General features: G+C 42.0%; 1 protein-coding gene across 3 annotated transcripts in view; it reads right to left on the bottom strand.

Annotated features, from left to right (window-relative positions):
- LOC143280938 (uncharacterized) overlaps positions 1 to 19,655 on the bottom strand; it is a 110,224-nt gene that overhangs the window by 85,487 nt on the left and 5,082 nt on the right. For all 3 annotated transcript variants that reach the window (XM_076585740.1, XM_076585742.1, XM_076585741.1), the window contains exons 3-4: positions 17,917 to 18,019; positions 15,641 to 15,849 (exon numbers count right to left, since the gene is read on the bottom strand). In XM_076585740.1, coding sequence (XP_076441855.1) covers positions 15,641 to 15,849; positions 17,917 to 18,019 — 312 coding nt within the window. The remainder of the gene's footprint in view (positions 1 to 15,640; positions 15,850 to 17,916; positions 18,020 to 19,655) is intronic.

Raw genomic sequence — 19,655 nt, 5'->3', positions numbered from 1 at the left:
GGTCGCTTGATTATTGATCTAGTGCCCTGTCGATGACATACACGCGCACGTGCACACAGACGCGCGAGTACACAACCGCAGAGCACACGCGCAAGTTCTCCCACACACGCTTTCTCTTTATAGTTTATTACTCTCGTTCTGTCGCAACCCCGTATTTCGCTCTCTGACATAACGAGTCTAGACTCTGGCCCTCTCACTTTTACTCTTTTATCACACACACACACACACACACATAACAAAAAAGTACTCACTCACGAATACGCAAACATAAATATAAGGCCATTAAATGAACACGTGCTCGTGCATGACACAGAGTGAAAAAGAACGCTCGCACGCTCACACAACACACACACACACACACAGACAGATGCTCATATACATCCAACTGAAAGTGCTTGGTGACAGCTATCACTGACAAATATTCTTTGCTGCTTTATTTTGTTGCCTATATGAGTGTATCTGCCTGTTTGACTGGTGCTTGCCATGTTACGGCAGGCCTTCTCATGCTTTGCTTTCAAACATCCAGCGACATTCCTCCCCTCTCTCACATCTCATGCTGTCTGATCATCTGCAAAGTCGTGTGGGTCTGGGCTGGGCTGCATGTGCCATCTTGGCCGGAAGACTGAAAGCAACATTACGGTGGACAGCTTTTGAAAAATCCTGGACTTTTTCAAGAGGTGTATTTTTTCAGCACTGTTCAAGCCCTGGATAAACCCTTCCACTTTCCCAGGACGTTTCCGGTTTTCCGGGACCCGTGGCAACCCTATTAAAACCGCTGGGTGTCATCATCTTGTTCATATAGTTGTACCATGAACATACTGCAACGAATCAGTCAATGAGCAATGATGAAATCAGAATCGTGTGCGATCTATTGCAGTTATCGCCGTGAGGAGTAGGCAGACAACAGAGAAGTGATTGCCACTTCAGCCTGGATCAAGTCCGTGGCCTGTTCTGGAGACGTAACTGAAACGGTTAACAAAACGAACCACCACCGATACTTGGCTGAGTAACCCCAATCTTCTTATCAAGACGAGACACGACATGTTTATTTCATGAAACTTCAAAGGGTAAATGAAAATGTTGCACATTTCATGTCGGCAATACAAAAATATGAAACACATTTAACACTGAACTCTGACAATGGCCATTCCCAATGGTCGGTTGACAGATCTATACATTTGGAGGGGTAAACTTTGCATTTATTTACCTATAACAGTATAAGAAATTAGTATTGTTCATTATGTGCATGCTGAAAGTGAATTGGTATTAAGTCGTATCTGCAAAAAAGTATTTCTCATGAATGTAAATAATTCGTATGCGTAAATAAGTCGACTCCGAGATGCACTTTGGTTATCGAGGTGAACCAGACGTCATTCTGTGCCACCAATTCTCAGACCTGGCAACTGTCGGGGATCAACAACGGAGGTCTGTCTGCTATCAACATGGTCATCACATCCCAGAAAGCACAAAACGAGGATGTTGACCCCGGCCTCATGTGCCAATCTCACGGCTTATCACAACTGATCACAGCAATATATCCAACTGTACTGGGACACGGGAATGGGGTGTAGCGGTGGGAGGTGGGCCAGTGGGAAGAAAAGGTGAAAGTCTTGGCTTTTCACCCAACATTTCAGTGAGCGTCCGTGGCAAAATTGGTTAGGCGCTGGACGTGTGATCCAGTGTGTGTCACTTGGGATCTGAGTTCGAGGCCCCGTTTCAGCATGGTATTGTTTCCTGGGGAAAGGCACGACACTTTGATTTTCCTCACTGCATCCAGGCGTGAATGGGTGCCCCACTTCGCTTGGCGGCTGGAGAGTGCTGGGCCTGGCCTTCCTAACTGTAACCATCCTTGGACAGTGGGTATGGATTCACTGCCCTGATGGCCAGAAAAAGGCGATGGGAACTTTAAACCTCATAAGGAACTTTAACCTCACACGGCAACACTACAACAGCAACAGCACGCACAACCAACCCCAATGAATTGTCCTTAAAAGAACACTAAAACAAACCAACAATGATCAGATCGTGTCATAATAATAGCTGACAGTAATACATACCCGAAAGAGCGAACAATTGGACACATAACAACGAGCCTCGTCTTTGGTAACTGGCTTGAAACCCATTTGGTTTTCCCGACCAGTGAATTAATTTCTCCCATGTCCTATGAGCCGACACTTGAAGCAGCCAACAGTTTGGTATATGAATGAGCCGTAAATCTTTCTTTCTAGGCTGAAGACCTAACAGCTGCAATATAACTTATAAGATAATAAAAGTCGTTTGCTTTTGAACAACTGTTGCTCTTGTCAGTACGAGGGTTTTAATCACACGAAGGCCGCTGATTATTCGCAATCATTTTTCTCCAGATAAAGGAAGACGTCAAGAGGTGAACTATCTTCGCTGACGGCACAGGCATTGCTATCTTGAACCATGTCGAATGATGTTACACAGTCTGGTTTGGCGTCTGGGGTGACGTAATATCACAATCCACAGAAGAGCAAACACAGTGACACACAAAATCATGACGGTGAGGCATTTTACATCACTGACATGAATTTAGGTCGGCATTCACCACCAGGTTACGCCAAAACAGAACACCAGCCATTGCTCTCAGCATGCTGTCGCCACAAGTAATACTAATAGGTTGCTTGCAAATTAATTTACTTATTAAGACAATACATCATGTCATTTTGTACCATATTTTACTGGTTCAGTTTGATGATGAACTATTTCTTCTCCTTCCTTTTAAAAGTAGTTACTTATCTATGATTATATCTAATAAAAACTATCCATTAAAACCATACTTATCAGGTAGGCTATATTTTTCATCTTATTCACCACACTGAAATATGCAATATACAGCACACTTATTTGTGGTATTGTGGCTTGGTGCCTGTACCCCCCCCCCCACCCCATCCCCCCGTTTGAACTGTCATGAGCACAGTAATTACAACCATCCATAGCATGGGGGTCGATACACGATTCCCTGCTGTCTGTCGCTTCAGCGTTGACAATTCCACCACTGTGCAAATCCGTAAGTCTTAACCGTGACAACCTACCACGTGCCAACACGCACACTGACCAGTTCCAAAGTCTTCTTCGTCTTGAGATGGGCGTGCTGCTTCACTGAGGAATTAGGTCTACAGCCCAGCCCTTTACTGGCAATTTCGTCTGAACCAGTGACCCACTGGAAAACACGTGCAATGCAACAACTGGCTGGGCTGTTGGTCATCAGCTGAGGAGAGAGACCAAGGTTGTGGGAGACTGTGGAACTGATATCTACATGTAGGCTTTCCTCCTTGGATTGGGTTCACATTGCACACACATACACACATACATACACACTGAAGAGGTGGTGGTGGACTGATAAAAAAACGTGGCAAAGAAAGCTACAAACGACAAAAAAACATTATGTAAGACCAAGGGGGACGTAGGTTGGTTGGCATTCGAACAACATTGTGTTCATTTATTGTCGTCTGATGGTGATGATAAGAGGACAAAGGAAGAGAGAGAGAAGAGAGAGAGAGAGAGAGAGGGGGGGGGGGGGCTAAGTGACAGAGAGAGAGAGGGAGTGAGATTGAATGTACGAGCGAGTAACTGAGACAGAGACAGACAGACAGACAGACACAGAGAGAGAGAGAGAGAGAGAGAGAGAGAGAGAGAGAGAGAGAGAAACTGGGGCATACACACACACACACTCATGTAGCACTCACCCCCCCCCCCCCCACACACACACACAAACACACACACTCATGTAGCACTCCCGCCCCCCCCCCCCCCCCCACACACAAACACACACACTCATGTAGCACTCACACACACACACACACACAAACACACACACACTCATGTAGCACTCACTACCACACACACAAACACACATGTAGCACTCACAACCACACACACATCAAATGCATACACATGTGCACACAAACACACGAAAACACACACACACACACAGAGTCTGCACAGGAATGTGAGCCCCTGTCGTGCAACAATGCCACAGAAAGACCTGGATAAAACTCCCCAAACCCTACTCCCCTCACCCCCCCCCCTCCCTACCCTCCCCACGCTACCCCCACCCATAATAAAAGCCCAAACAGCACCATAACTCGCCACACACTACCACACACACATGTACATTGTTGTTGCCCATGCAGGGACATTTCATTGCTGTTTTTTTATCACCCTCAGGAGGGTGGGGTGTGGGAGAGGGGCCAATGGACACAAAGAAATGCTTTCATTAAAAAAAAAGAAGTTTTCCTGTTGTTAAATCACCGCATAAAAGACAGCACACTGAACAATAATAAATGTATTTTCAAAATCTTGTTATGAATGCCCTAGGATGACCATGACAGTTGAATGGTCCAAAAGAAACATGTCTTTGATTTGAATGTGAAATAAAGCTGACTGAATGGAGCTACTGACTATTAAAAAAAAAAAAAAGGAAAAAAAGAAAAAGAAAAAACCTGCATGGCTCACATGCTGATTCCTGCTGATTTAAATGCAACAAGAACGGAACTAAAACGTGGGACGGAGTTCGGAATAGATGGGAACTATAAAAAAAAAAAAAAAAAGAAAAAAAAAAAAAGAGAGAAAGTTCTCCAGTCACTTCTTAAAGCACAACATACTGAACAATTATTGAAAAACAAACAGACAAAAAATTGTTATGAACAACCTTCAACATGGAAAAAAAAAAAAAAAAAGCCCTTCACACACACACACACACACACATACACATTTTCCTGTCGCTAAATCACCACTTATCTAAAAAGCACATGCTGACTAATAGTCTTTAAAATAACTAATGAAACTTACGGAAATACTTGGACAACCTTTCCACCTGAATCGTCTAAAAGAAAAATGTCTCTGATGTGGAATGAAAAAGAATTCATGGGGCTACTGGATCAAAAAATGAAGAAAAGAAAAGAAAAAAAGAGAGACTATTCAAGACTTCTGCAGCATGAATCTATGAAAATCCCCTGACAAAGAACACACCCACACCCCAACACACACACACACTGACACACACACACACACACACTCCATTATCTCTATCCTTAAATAAAAACTGTAAGGTTATCAATTATTTTAAGTTCTATTGTGCTTTTTTCTTCCTCCTAAACTAACATTGTTTCCTGAAGGCTGAAAAAAAGCTGTGCAACACTGTAAACTTCCTCTTCTATTTGAAATAAAGTCTAAAAGATCATTTAGTCTGGACTCTTTCTCTCTTCTTCTCTCTCAACTCTGTGTGAAGAGTCACTGGGGTGATGAACAGATGAACTCTTCTTTGTGCGCCCACCCCCAGTTTAAAAACAAAATGTGACTTTGATTCAATAAGGTGTTCTACATGATTGTGAAGGACCTCTGGATGTTGGGAATGGGGTGGTGTGACAGAACTTCATGAGAGTGAGGAAGAAAATGAGATATAATATCAAGAGTGAAACAAAAAATACCGGCTGGTTGCTTTCCAATGGTTGCATATTCACTGCAGATTAGATAAAAAGAAGAAAGAAAAAAATACTTTTCCACCTCATGAACATATATTGTCATTGTATCCCTATCCCTATCCTGATTTATAAACCATGATAATTATGCTGCTCTAAAAGCATCGGCATGAGAGGTTTTAGTTCTGTAGCTGTACAAGCATAGAATGCACTACCTTTTTCAGTCCCCACTCACATCCTTGAAACATATCTAAAAGCATTCCTTTTCAGACCTCCATAATTAAGGCACTCCATTCCATTTCTTGTATTCTGTTGGTCCACAAATCGGGAATAGTTTTAAGTACTGTGACAGGGTTTTTAAAGTTAAGTATTGTGACATGATATTGATTTACTTAGGCTTTTTCATGTGGTATGTATGATGAGTATGTATAGTCTGTGATGAATGTGTGTGTGTGTGTGTGTGTGTGTGTGTGTGTGTGTGTGAAGTCAAGTCGAGATTTTATTTCATGATGGTAAATTGAATAAGCAACAATCACTTTTTTTCATCAAGCCATAACTGAAAAAATAGAATAAAAAAAAAGGAGACAGTGTGTGTGTGTGTGTGTGTGTGTGTGTGTGTGTGTGTGTGTGCGTGCGCGCATGCGCATGCATGTGGTGTGTGTGTGTGTGTGTGTGTGTGTGTGTGTGTGTGTGTGTGTTTGTGCATAAATTTGTGCACATGTGTTCGCATGTATATGTGTGTGTGTGTCTGAGGTGTGCCTATGCATGTATGTGTGCATGCGTCTGTATGCGTGAGTGTGTGCCTGTGCGAATACGTATGCTGTTGCTAGCCTTGTCTCTGACCAACATGTTATGGTGAAATGTTTCAGAGGCTTGAAAGCACCATATATAAATGTACAACTACAAGTACTGTATTGCTATTATTGTTATGCTGCCAACACTTGTAAACGACTACTTTTCTCTGAACGTATAATCTGGTAATTACTTGTCATTAAAACTATCACGACAACTGTGGAGACAAGATAGAGAAAGATATTGGCAGACAGACAGGCTCAGGCTGGTGAGTCTGGTCATGATTTATATAGAAAACGAAAGAACTGGAACAAGTTGGCATTTTTGCACATCTTAGCGTCACTTAACCCCTTGGCTGCTGCTGCGGAGCATCTCACCAGTGAAGGGCTGTCACCCCACTGAAATGAGACAAAACCTACAGGTCAGAACAATGGAATAACCATTTCATAATGAAGCGGTCTGACAGTAAGAACATAGTCCAGCACCACTGAAGTGACAGCTACACACAAATAAGCCAAAGAAGTATGCTGTTCAGGTTAATAATGTAAGTTTCAGTTTCTCAAGGAAGCATCACTGAGTTTGGACAAATCCATATACGTTACACCACATCTGCTTTGCAGATTCCTGACTAGCAGCATATCCCAACTCCTTTTGTCAGGCCTTGAGTGCATGCATATATTTTGTGTACCTATCAGAGTGGATTTCTTCAACAGAATTTTGCCAGTGGAAACACTCTTGTTGCCATGGGTTCTTTTTCAGTGCGCCAAGTGCATGCTGCACAAGGGAACTCGGTTTATTGATTCATCTGAATGACAAGATGCTCAGTTTGATTTTCCAGTCAAACTTGAGAGAAAGGGCAAGAGCAGGATTCGAACCCAAACCCTCATGGACTCTATGTTGGCAGATGAGCGTCTTAACCATTCTGCCACCTTCCTGCTCTACATAAACAATGAATAAAGTCAGTTATGAGGTATTCAGCATGCCAAAGACATACCCTCACACACAGTCACATGTACTGATGTAGGCTCCCCTACACACTTGCACATGCTCACATGCACACTCAAACATAATAGAAGCTTGAAAGCAGGAAATCTTGCTATCTTTCATCCATTTATTCAAATGTCTAAAATGCATTCACACACACGCACACACACACACACACACACAACACACAGGCACAACACACATGCACACACAAACACACATGCACACACTAACAAACATGCACACACACACACACTCATGCACACTCTTGCACACACACAGACACACACACTAGTATGTTTTATACTTATCTAATATAATTTTGAGTGAAAAGATACAAAAGAACTAATAAAATACCCACACATACATACACCCACAAGCACACTTCCATGCATGGATACAGACACAGTAATTACACTAACAATACATGCACACATCCCCCCCAAAAAAAAACAACAACAACAAACAACACACACACACACACACACAAACACATAAACACACACACACACCACAAACACAATGTCTGCACATTCACATTACCAGTCAAGGTGACACCATGAAATGCTGAGCAGCAGGAGCAATCCATGAACTCAAAACCTTTTCAGCGCTATCTGCTCATTCAAAGCTTGCATTATGTGCTATTGTGCGTCCAATGCCTTGCTGGGGTGAACCGCCATGCATGATGGTTGATAACAAAATGCATATTGTGTACTGCCAACCCCCTCTTACATTCAGGGGAAGTGGGACAACACTGCGACACAAAGTACAATCAAGTGAGACAGAGAGCAGCAGTTCATCCTCACAACTATTCCACATAGTCTGCCCTAAAAGAACTGCTGCTGTAAATTGCTGTTATACTATAAATTGGCCTGACCCTAGTCCTTTACATTCCCATTCCCACATTGATTGTAAAGAGCTGCAAGAGTGTAAATCTGTAAATTCACCTGACCCTACATAACAAAGTGTGAGCTGTGTGATCTATGGTTTCTCTGTTGTAATGGGAAGTCATTCACAGCTTAGTCTTTCATAAAGGACTATGACTCTCCAACTAGGAGGCAAGGTTGCTTTGGCTCTTAGCGCTGCAGCCTTGAGGATGAGCAGACCCTTTGGGAACCACCCCAGCCATGACTGTCCTAAAACCTTTTTGGCCAACAGATGGAGATTTCATTTGGAAGAGATAATAAACTGTGTGCAGCATGCAATTAGTTCTTGAAAAAGAACCAATGGCAACAAAAGGGTTGCCCTGGCAAAATCCTTTAGAAAAATCCACTTTGATAGGAAAACAAATGAAGGAAAAAAAAAAGGTTGGCACTCTCACTGTTGCGATGTGCTCTCCCTGGGAAGAGCAACTCGAATTTCATAGAGAAATCTGTTGTGACAATATAATACAATACCATACAATACAGTAACTTGGGCAGGACACTCTCCACTATAATCAGATTCTAGCCCAGCAAGTCAGGACAGCAGTTTCCTCCTCTAGGTGCTGTCCTGATGCTGTGATGATCTGACTATCATATATTGCTACAGGGATCAGCCACATCCATACAGTATTAACCAAAAAAGGCCCATTTCCCCCTCCCCCTCCCATCCCCTTTCTCCTTCCCAAAACCCACCTCCCCTCTCCCTCCTTTCTGCACAGATACCCACGCCTCCTGTGACTGGCATTTCAAGTCTTCTCTGTGTCTTCCAGCTTTGAGTGGAGCAGCACAATGAAATTTTATCAGGGGCCCTGTCAAAGGGAAGCATTAGTCTCCATCTAACATAGTGATCATGCTGACACAGATAGTAACTGGCTTCTTGATTTCAGTCACAGCACAATGGTTTGTGTGAATATAAAACTCTGGTCATGGAATTAGGCAAGGAATCCAATTAACAGTCATGCATTTGTGTGTGATAAAGTATCTGTGTGATATTGTGTGTGTGTGTGACTCGATTCGACTCAACTTCATTTATTATCATAAAATCCCAAAGGATTTGTGCAAGTGAAAAGAGGCAGGTGAAGAAGTGGGGGAGGAGAACACACACACAAAATACATAAAATCTGGATTCCAGGATCATAATTATGTTGAAGCATACAAACAAGAAATGCGCGCGCGCGCACACACACACACAGATACACACACACTCGCACACACACACAAAACAACAACAACAAAACCTACCAAGAAAACAGTTTCAATGAGAAAGAGGCAGAACCACAACAACACAAAGGAGGAGGAAGAGCACAGGTGAAGAAGAGCAGGAAACAGCCATGGCCTTGATCAAAAACAGGAAGTCACCATTTTGTCTTCCACTGTTTCATTAGCACTGGTATTTTTGACTGAAGCAGGAGAGGGAGAGTGGAGTGATGGCCTAGAGGTAACGTCCGCCTAGGAAGCGAGAAAATCTGAGCGCGCTGGTTCAAATCACGGCTCAGCCGCCATTATTTTCTCCCCCTCCACTAGACCTTGAGTGGTGGTCTGGACGCTAGTCATTCGGATGAGATGATAAACCGAGGTCCTGTGTGCAGCACGCACTTAGCGCATGTAAAAGAACCCACGGCAACAAAAGGGTTGTTCCTGGCAAAATTTTGTAGAAAAATCCATGTCAATAGGAAAAACAAATAAAACTGCACGCAGGAAAAATACAAAAAAAATGGGTGGCGCTGTAGTATAGTGACGCACTCTCCCTGGGGAGAGCAGCCCGAATTTCACACAGAGAAATCTGTTGTGATAAAAAGAAATACAAAATACAAACTTTGACACCTTGAAATCATTGGCCATGAGATGGACATGGGTGAATGCGTCAACATAGTCTTACTGCATAACAAAACATTAGAATAAATGAATGAATATGGTGAAAGCAAATATTGAAACAATACAAAGTCCAAAGTGAGAGAGTGAGAGAGGGAGAGTCCAAAGTTAGTGAGTGAGTGAGAGAGAGAGAGAGACAGAGAGAGAGAGAGACAGAGACAGAGAGAGAGTGACAGATGCAACATGCAGAAAAAGGAGGGAGGGTGATAAAAATACAAATGCAAACATAAAAAAATACCTATGAAGATTGGAGGAGGACTAATAAGAGAAGAAGAAAGAAAAGAAAGAGGGAGTGAGACTGAGAGAGAGAACAAATGAACAACAAACAAAATTTTATTTTTCCAGGGTATTGACTAATTGAGATAAGCACAATAAAAGAATGCTTTTTTTTCCACCCAGCCCTGCAGTTCAAAATTAAGAAAGAATAGCACAAGAAAAAATAAAGAGAGAAAATTGAAATAACAAGAAGAGAGGAAGAGATGGGGTGTGGGGTCAACAATGAAGAGAGTATCAGTATCAGTATCAGTAGCTCAAGGAGGCGTCACTGCGTTCAGACAAATCCATATATGCTACACCACATCTGCCAAGCAGATGCCTGACCAGCAGCGTAATCCAACGCGCTTAGTCAGGCCTTGAGAAAAAACAAAACAAAAAACAAAACAAAACAAAACAAACAAACAAAAATAAATATATAAATGAATAAAATGAAAAGAAATAAGTAAATAAATAAATAAATAATAGATAAATACATAAAAAAGAACTACTACTACTAATAATAATATTTGTAAGGCGCAAAAACTAAATTCAACTGTAACTTAGTGTAAGCGTACAAAAAAAAAAAAAAGAAAAAAAAAAGGATAAATAAATAAATACATAAATAAAATAAAATAAAATAAATAAATAAAAAAGAGAACAATGATGATAAATAAGCAAATAAATGTAAAAACATGCAGACACACATTCACACACATATGCATAACAGATATGCAACAAACATGCAGTTTCACAGATATTAAAGTACAATCAAATACACATAAACGTACATGAGCCCCAACACACACACACACACATTACCCTGCACCCCCTCCCCCGTCACCCCCCTCCTCCACACACTCATTTCTAGGCTACGTATCACAGCTTCCACGGCACACACACACGCACACACACACAGAGGCACACTTACTTGTACAAGCCCACACACATATGCCCATATACCCCAACCCCAACACCACACACATATATACAAATATATATATATGCACACCCGCACGATCCAATATTCTGTTGCTCCCACAGTGTAGGCATGCATACACACACATACCTCATCCTCTACCCCCCCCCCCCCCCCCCCACCCCCTGACCCCTCTCCAACACACACACACGCATGTGCATAGAACTCTCCTGACACTTGTGTACACTCACACCCTCGCGCACGCACACACACACAAACACACACATACACACACGCACAAAGGCTGCCACTGATTGGCTGCGAGAGGAGTGGGAAAAGATCTCTGATGCCAAGAATGTGACGTCTAGTGTGTTGCTCAGTCTACTGTATTTGGAAAAGCCCACAGAGACCAGAGACTCTGTTCCGTTTTGAAGAAATCTGCGCAATGTTGGTTTGGAAATGACGCCGATATTTGTTTGATTTACAAAGCATCGTGCTCTACCTTTCATGCTACACTTACGGCCACTCCCTCTCTCTACCTTTATTTCTTTGAGGCGATCGATGGTGTGATGGCCTTGTACCTGTTCTTTTTGATATTCTTGGACTTTTCTGAGGATTTCCGATTTTCCTAGATGTAGGCCGCTCGTTGTTGTTGTGTTACCAGCAAGTCTGTCAGTTTGCTCATTTCCCTTAACACCTGCATGTCCCGGGCAGTTGTAGAGGACAGGAGAGAGTGGAAACCCTTTTGGCAGTCCCATGGATAGTTTAGAAGGTGCAGACATCCAATCTCCGAGGCGTAGGATGATGGTTCTTTCCTGAAGTGCTGCTGCTACCAGTAGCAATCGACCTTGAAGATGCCTACAATAAAGTCCAGTTTACGCACCTCATGGAGCTACTACTAAGGTATGGAGCAAGTTTGACACTGAAGAGAGTAAAGAAGGAAAGATGAGTGAGAGAGAGGGAGAGAGAGGAAGGGGGAGACTGAGAGAGAGAGAGAGAGAGAGGGAAAGACTGAGAGTGAGAGAGATAGAGAGAAAGAATGAGGATAACACTAACTGTGAAGGCTGCTGTCCCATACAGAAAAGGAGAAGGGGGGCGGGGGGGTGTTACAATGGGACAAGTCAACATTCTGAGAAATGTACTTTGCTCAGCCAAACAGAATAAAATCTGTTGTACCTGAATAATGAGGGAATAATAGAGACAGACAGAGACAGAAGCAGAGACTCAGTAAAACAGAAAACAATGCAGAACATAAACCTACAATGCCAAAGTTAGCAACCTGCAATGACAGCTTGCTTGCTACTCTTGGGTGTAAACAAATTTTCACCCCTACCACACCACTCTCCCTCTCTCTCTTTCCATGCACTGTTCCTGTGTGAAACTGTAATCAATACAGCTGTGTAATTTTCATGTTGTCATCAACATAGGCTGCCAGCCTGTTTTTGCGTACAAATTGATAACAACCTGGACCTTGAGTGAATTTAGCACCAGTGTGTGTGCGTGTGTGTGTGTGTGTGTGTGTGTGTGTGTTGTATTGTGTTGTATGCTGTGCATGTGTGTGTGTGTGTGTGTGTGTGTGTCACTGTGTGTGTGTGTGTGTGTGTGTCACTGAGTGTGTGTGTGTGTGTGTGTGTGTGTGCAAGTCCAAATGCATAGCCGCCACAATATATGTAGTGTATTGTTTTGTTATACCCATGCAACCAGAATATTGTCAGAAATTGCTATCAAACAAACTCCATTCTAAGGACAGTGTGTGTCTAATCAAATGAATAAACCATGGGTGACTAACTAATTGAGTCTTTTCATGCACTGCAAATTTACAAGATGACAGTGAACAAAACACCACTCAGGACATATCATCTTTATGCCAGTATTTCAGCCAGCAAGAGAGAAGGAGAGAGAGGAAGGGGGGGGGGGGGAGGGGGGGGGACAGAGAGAGCGAGAAGGGGGAAGATAAAGGAAGACAGAGAGAGAGATTCAAGATTCAAAAACTTTATTACTCAAGGATAAAGATTTTAGGCATCGCCCAGTCTTCCAATCTGTCCTTGTGACAACAATAACAATAACAACATTAACGATTACGACACAACAATAATAATTTTGTTAACACTGCTATATCTACTGCTACTACAACGAAGAATAATCACCATAATCATCATTAACATCGTAAAAGTAATAAAACGAACGCATTCACACATTCATATCCATACACATGCACACACTCTCTCCATCCAGAGAAAGAGGAGAAAAAAAGAGGGAGATACATATCCATACAGAAAAAGAGAGAGATGGGGGAAATAGAGAGAGGGGGGAGGGGAGAGGAGAAGAGAATGGGGGTAGGGTGGAAAATGAGAGAGGGAGGGAGCTGGGAAGAGAAACAGAGAGAGAGAGAAAGGCAGATACAGAGAGAGAGAGAGAGAGAGAGAGAGAGAGAGAGAGAGATGAGAGATAGAGGGGGAGGAGAGAAAGGGGAAGGAAAGGGGGAGGAAACAGAGAAAGAGAAGGAGATGGAGGGGATATATATGTATATATATATATATATATAGAGATAGAGAGAGAGAGAGAGAGAGAGAGAGAGAGAGAGGGAGAGAGAGAGAGAGAAAGAGAGAGAGAGCAAGGAGAGATTGAGGGTAAGGAGAAAGTGGGGAAGGAAAGGGGGAGGAAAGAGAGAAAGAGAAGGAGAGGGAGGGGAGATAGAAAGAGAGAGAGAGAGGGGGGGAAAGGGGGGTGGGGACGGGGACGGGGGGAACTGAATGTTTTTTTTGAACAGGCCAAAAACCCATAAGAGGCACCATGGCACAACTGGTAAGGCGTTGGAACCAGTGTTCACTTGTGATCAAATTTCAAGTTCCCATTTGGGAATAGTGTTGTGTCCTTCAGAAAGTAGCTTTACTCTGATTTTCCTTGCTCCTACAAAGTGTGAATGGGTACCTGACCGGTTGGGAGGGAGAGGACTGGGCCCCGCCTTCCCATGCCAAGCTCCAAACACAGTGGATATGAATTCACTGTCCCCATGGCTTTAAAAGGCTGTGGAGTCTACATTCAAACTTTTAACCATTGGCCCACATCACTGTGGTTGGTTACAAATCCAATCCAAATGCAGATGGAAAGAGCATTACCCTGTAAGATGAATACAAATTCAGATCCCAAGATGTATTTAGTTGGATAACAAAATGCTAGCATTTCATTGAGCAAAGTTTATCAATATGATAAATTTAAAAAGCTTTGCCAAGAAAACAGAGTATGTAGTGAGATAGAGACAGGCAAACAGACAGACAGAAAGAGTAAGACAGGGGAAGTAAATGCCAACACAATCAGCTGAACACATACACAAAGAAATGCCCAATTAAGAAGATAATGACATTTTCTAACCAGTGTGAGCCTGATTTGTCCACTGCTGTTGCAAAGCCCCCACTTTTGTTTTACTGCACTTATTTTATACACAGTTTTTTCCTTTTCTTCTTTATCTATCTAATCACTTATCAAGTTAGTTACCTATTTATCCACATCATCTGAACTGTCTTTGACAGCTAACCCTTTGACTCCTGGAACTATCTGTAATTTTTGCAACAAAACCACCAACCCCATGCAAACAAATTTACAAAAACTCAAACAGCGTTCAATGTAGCCATGCTGACATGCTCAAAAACCTTTTCTGCTTTGAAAAACAGAGGGAGAGTGGGAAGGGAGAAAGCCTGTGTAACAAAATTTGCTGAGAAATTGATTCAAACACCCCACAAGGCAGTCATCAATTGCAAACAAAGAACAAAGTTTCCGTGATCACATGACCTGAGGATGACTGATTAAGCAATGACCCCTGAACCAAAAGTAAAACTGCTGTCAGGTGTGAAAGGCTTAATTCTAGCGAGCACACTGCTGCTCCATCTGTGTTGGTTCCTTCTAAATCAATGCAGCCGGAAAACTGAGTGGCCCCAGATACATTCCGCTATGGTGACAGCAGTTGACAGCAGTTGGGCTACAGGAAAATTCGGTGAGGAAGGACTTGCTCCAATTGATATGCAAGCGAACGAATGTTTATATTTCTACAGCTGTTGCTGGCTACTATTGAATGGTCCACATCCTGGTTGTGACACACAATCCAAGAGACGGCAGATTTGTACATATGTAGAGACCTCTGAGAGAGAGAGAGAGAGAGAGAGAGAAAAGGGGGATAGAGAGAAAGGGGGAGACAGAGAGAGAGAGGGGGGGGGAGAGAGAGAGTGTGAGTATGTGTGTGAGTGTGTATGTACCATTGAGTGTGGGAACATGTAAAAATGTTGTCTTGACCAGAGCACTTTCTTGGAATTTTTTTCATACATCTTTGGTGGTTAAAGCACTTGTCATACTTGTCATGCAGACAGACAACAGACCAGTTGATACACTCACGCTTTGGTGGTGAAAGCTTAAAGTCATATTTGTAATACAGACATACAACAGTCAACACACTCACTCACCTCTATCAAAGCTCGCTTGAGAGGAGAGGGAGGGGACATTTTACATCGGCGATGAGGTGGCGTGTCCTCGGATACATTGACAAACTGTGGGTCGTCTTCCGTCATGTCTGGCGGCAAGTTGAGGTGAAGGTCAGTGTTGGCTGCTGTTGATGCTGCTGCTGCTGCTGCGTCATCCTGCTGCTTCTGCTGGTCTTTCAGGGCCTTTGGGTCTGTGGGAACCAGAATGACCAAAATATATAATGGTGCTGAAATTCTCTTTATTCAATCTGATTTGGAAAATGTCCTCAACCATGAGAAGTCAGTGTGTGTGTGTGTGTGTGTGAGAGAGAGAGAAAGGTGTGTGTGTGTGTGTGTGTGTGTGTGTGTGTGTGTGTGTGTGTGTGAGTGAGAGACAGAGACACAGAGAGAGAGAGAGAGAGAGAGAAGGAGACAGATAGAGATAGAGTGAGAGAGAGGAGAGAGACAGAGAGACAGACAGACAGACAGAAAGTGTATATATATGTGAACACACTGATTGCAGTTTACTTGTTCATATACAACTGAAAAAACACACAACTGCCTGGTGGGAGCTAACAACACACTCTTCTCTGTTGCACAACTCACACACAGTTAACTCTTTACAAATGAATAAAAATGTACATGTATACAAGATAGGCTTTTGTGATTCAAAACAGAGCCAGTGGTGATTTGCATTTTTTCGTAATTTTGTTTTCATTCAGTGGGAGGTTCAGCAGGCAGGAGCTGAGTCAACAGATTTCAGTTTCTGAAAATATTATTTAAAAAAAAGAAGAAGAAAAGTTTATTTTCATAATATATATATATATATATATATATATATATATATAAAGTTTTTAAAAGTTCCAGACTGAAATATTGAAAGGGGAGTTTGTAGCATTAATTCTTGCCATCAGCAGTCTCGTCTCTGTCTTTCCTGCCAGCTGAAGGCATGGAACAGTACTATAAAAGGAAACAGCTTGATTTGGAAATAAACTGAAGTCAGTGTAAAAGAGAAAATCCCATAACCTTATAGGCCCATCAGGGCACAGGATTTGGCATAGGAAGGCAAGGCCCAATCCTTCATTGGGGGAAGATACAGGTCTAATAACTCAGAAGGGGCCCAGTTCCTAAGTCCTCCAGAAGAAAGAAATATTGATTGACTGCAACCAAAGCAAGCAACAGCCATTTGTGCCTTTGTTCTGTATTAATGAGGGTAATAGATAGGCAAGATACATGCTTTTTTACATCCAGCCCTCACCGAAGAGGAACTAAAGCAAATGAAGGAAACTGCAAATAAAACGATAAAAGACCAAAACACATTCAAAACCAATGGAACGATGTATCACTGCCATCAACCTCCCTACTTCCTGATTATTCCACCCTCCACTATCATCCCAGCCAGAACAGAGCAAACGGGAATATGTGAGAGCAAACAGAAAGGAAAGCAAGTAAACACCACAGCCTGCACACAAAGTCCTCCCTTCACATGAATGAAACAGCCAGCAAACAAGAGCAGGTATCTATGGAAGCGAAAGCATGCATTAACACCTGCATGTTAGAGTGTGCCTGCTTGCATGTGTGCATGTGCACGTGTGTGTGTGTGTGTGTGTGTGTGTGTGTGAGGTGCGCATATTTGTATTACTCTTTTTATCACAACATATTTCTCTGTGTGAAATTTGGGCTGCTCTCCCAAATAAGAGCATGTCACTACACTTATTTTTTCCTGCCGGCAAATTTACTTGTTTTCCTGTGGAAGTGGATTTTTCTATAGAATTTTGCCAGGGACAACCATTTTGTTGCTATGGGTTCTTTTATGTGCGCTAAATGCATGCTGCACATGGGACCTCAGTTTATCGTCTCATCCAAATGACTAGCGTCCAGACCACCACTCAAGGTGTGTGTGTGTGTGTGTGTGTGTGTGTGTGTGTGTGTGTGTGTGTGTGTGTGTGTACAAGTTTGCTTAACCATAATTATCTTTTAGTTTTATCAGCAACAAACTGAGAATGATGGATTTGACAAAATCGCAGAATGGATGGGAAAGCCACTTACAGAAATCCAAGCTCTGACACACAACTGACAGACCTGAAAGAATCTTGTGAACAGCTCTTTTGTGCAGCACCCTTATAACTATTATCAAAGTTCAGGGAGAAGAAAAACATCTAGAACGGTCAGTGATTTTTGTGGTTTTAAATGCATGACAAATACAGTTTTTCTGGACTGGCAGGCATGTGCACACCAAGTGATTGTACTTGCTGTGTGACCAGGTGTACACGGCCCACCTGTCAGAGAGGCCTGTCCCTGTTCTTCACCCGGCTCAGGAGTGTGTGGACTGCGGTCACTCAGAACAGACACCAGTGCTGTCTGGAACTGCTCAAGGTACACCTGCCCAGGTAACACACCAAACTCAGGTGTCACATTCATCAGTCACTGTTCGTCTTTTAAAGTAAGGAAGGAAAGAAACAATGTCATAATATATGATATATCGCACTATCATAGTATATCATATTGTATTATATTATAATTCATATCATATCATGATATATAACAATTATAATCATTATATCATATCATATTACATTATATCATATCATATCACATTATGTCATGCTATGTTATGTTATGTTACACATTACATCATGTATCAAATAGTATATTGTAATTCATACTGCATTAAAATCATGCATTCTATTGTGCTTTAATGTGCAGTGAAACAGGTATTTTCTTGTGATCAGCAGCTTTTTCTCTGTGAAAGTCAGGCTCCTGTCACAGGGGACAGCATTTTGCTACAGAATAGCAAGCAAAATTTTCAAAATTTCTCTCTGCATACATATATGATATATGATATCAGTTTCATCAATTCCCGGCACTCTGCTCTTTCAGGTATGGTCCTACAATCTATCTCTTTCTAAAATAACTCTCCCTTCTCTCCATTTCCATGCACAGTGTCTCTAGATTTCTATCTGCATGTGTTCACCAGTTTTGTATTACATCCCTCTGATCAGACCTGTACATGCATGTCAACTGGACTATAACAAGCCAACTGAATGAATGAATGAATGAATCCATACAATGATATGTATATAAATGAAAGTCTGGGTCTGTCTCTGCAAATAATTCAGCACTGCAAGAGTACAATTAATATTATTACTATCATTATCATTATTATAATTCTTATCATTATCACTGTTATCATTAATAATAATAATATTATTATGATAATTATTACTATTATTAATATCTTTATTATCATCATTACAATTATAGATAATAATCACTATTATCATTATCATTAACATCCTAAGCATTATCATTTCCCTAACGAAGTGGTTTTCTCTACACATTTTGACCAGGAACAGATCTCCTCTTGCTGTGGGTAATTGTACTCTGCTGAGGAGGCCATTTCCATCACATGTCATCAGATGCACCTCTGACCTGAGCTAGGGCATGGTCCTGATCTTAAATTTTATTTTCTTCTTTGTGTGTGTGTGTGTGTGTGTGTGCCTGCACGCATGTGCATATGTGTGTGTGCCTGTGCACACATGATCCTGTGTGTGTGTGTGTGTGTGTGTGTGTGTGTGTGTGTGTGCATGCATGCATGTGTGTGTGTGTGTATGTGTACATGCATGTGAGTACATGTATATGTCTTTGTATGTGTGTGTCCATGTGCTTTTCTAAATGTGTGTGTGTGTGTGTGTGTGTGTGTGTGTGTGTGCGCGCGCGTGCGTGCGTGTGTGTGTGTGTGTTAAAGAAGTGTAAGCTTGTCACTATCTGTGCACAAGGTACTCAGACTGCTCAATGAGTCTGATGTTCAGCACTGACTGTGCATGTTTTTCACATTAGTGTCCCATGTGATGTGCAGACCACTTTCTGATCACAGTACTGTATAGTACACTATTGTGTCATTTTTTGTCACAACAAATTGTGTGAAATTTGGGCTGCTGTCCCCAAGGAGCTAAAGTGTAATGCCATGATGTTTTGTTAGGTTTTTTTTTTTTTTTTTTTTGGTCTGAGCAGTGGT

This window comes from Babylonia areolata, chromosome 4, assembly GCF_041734735.1.
Source record: "Babylonia areolata isolate BAREFJ2019XMU chromosome 4, ASM4173473v1, whole genome shotgun sequence".
NCBI lineage: Eukaryota > Metazoa > Mollusca > Gastropoda > Neogastropoda > Buccinidae > Babylonia > Babylonia areolata.
This window is presented reverse-complemented; position numbering and strand designations above follow the sequence as displayed.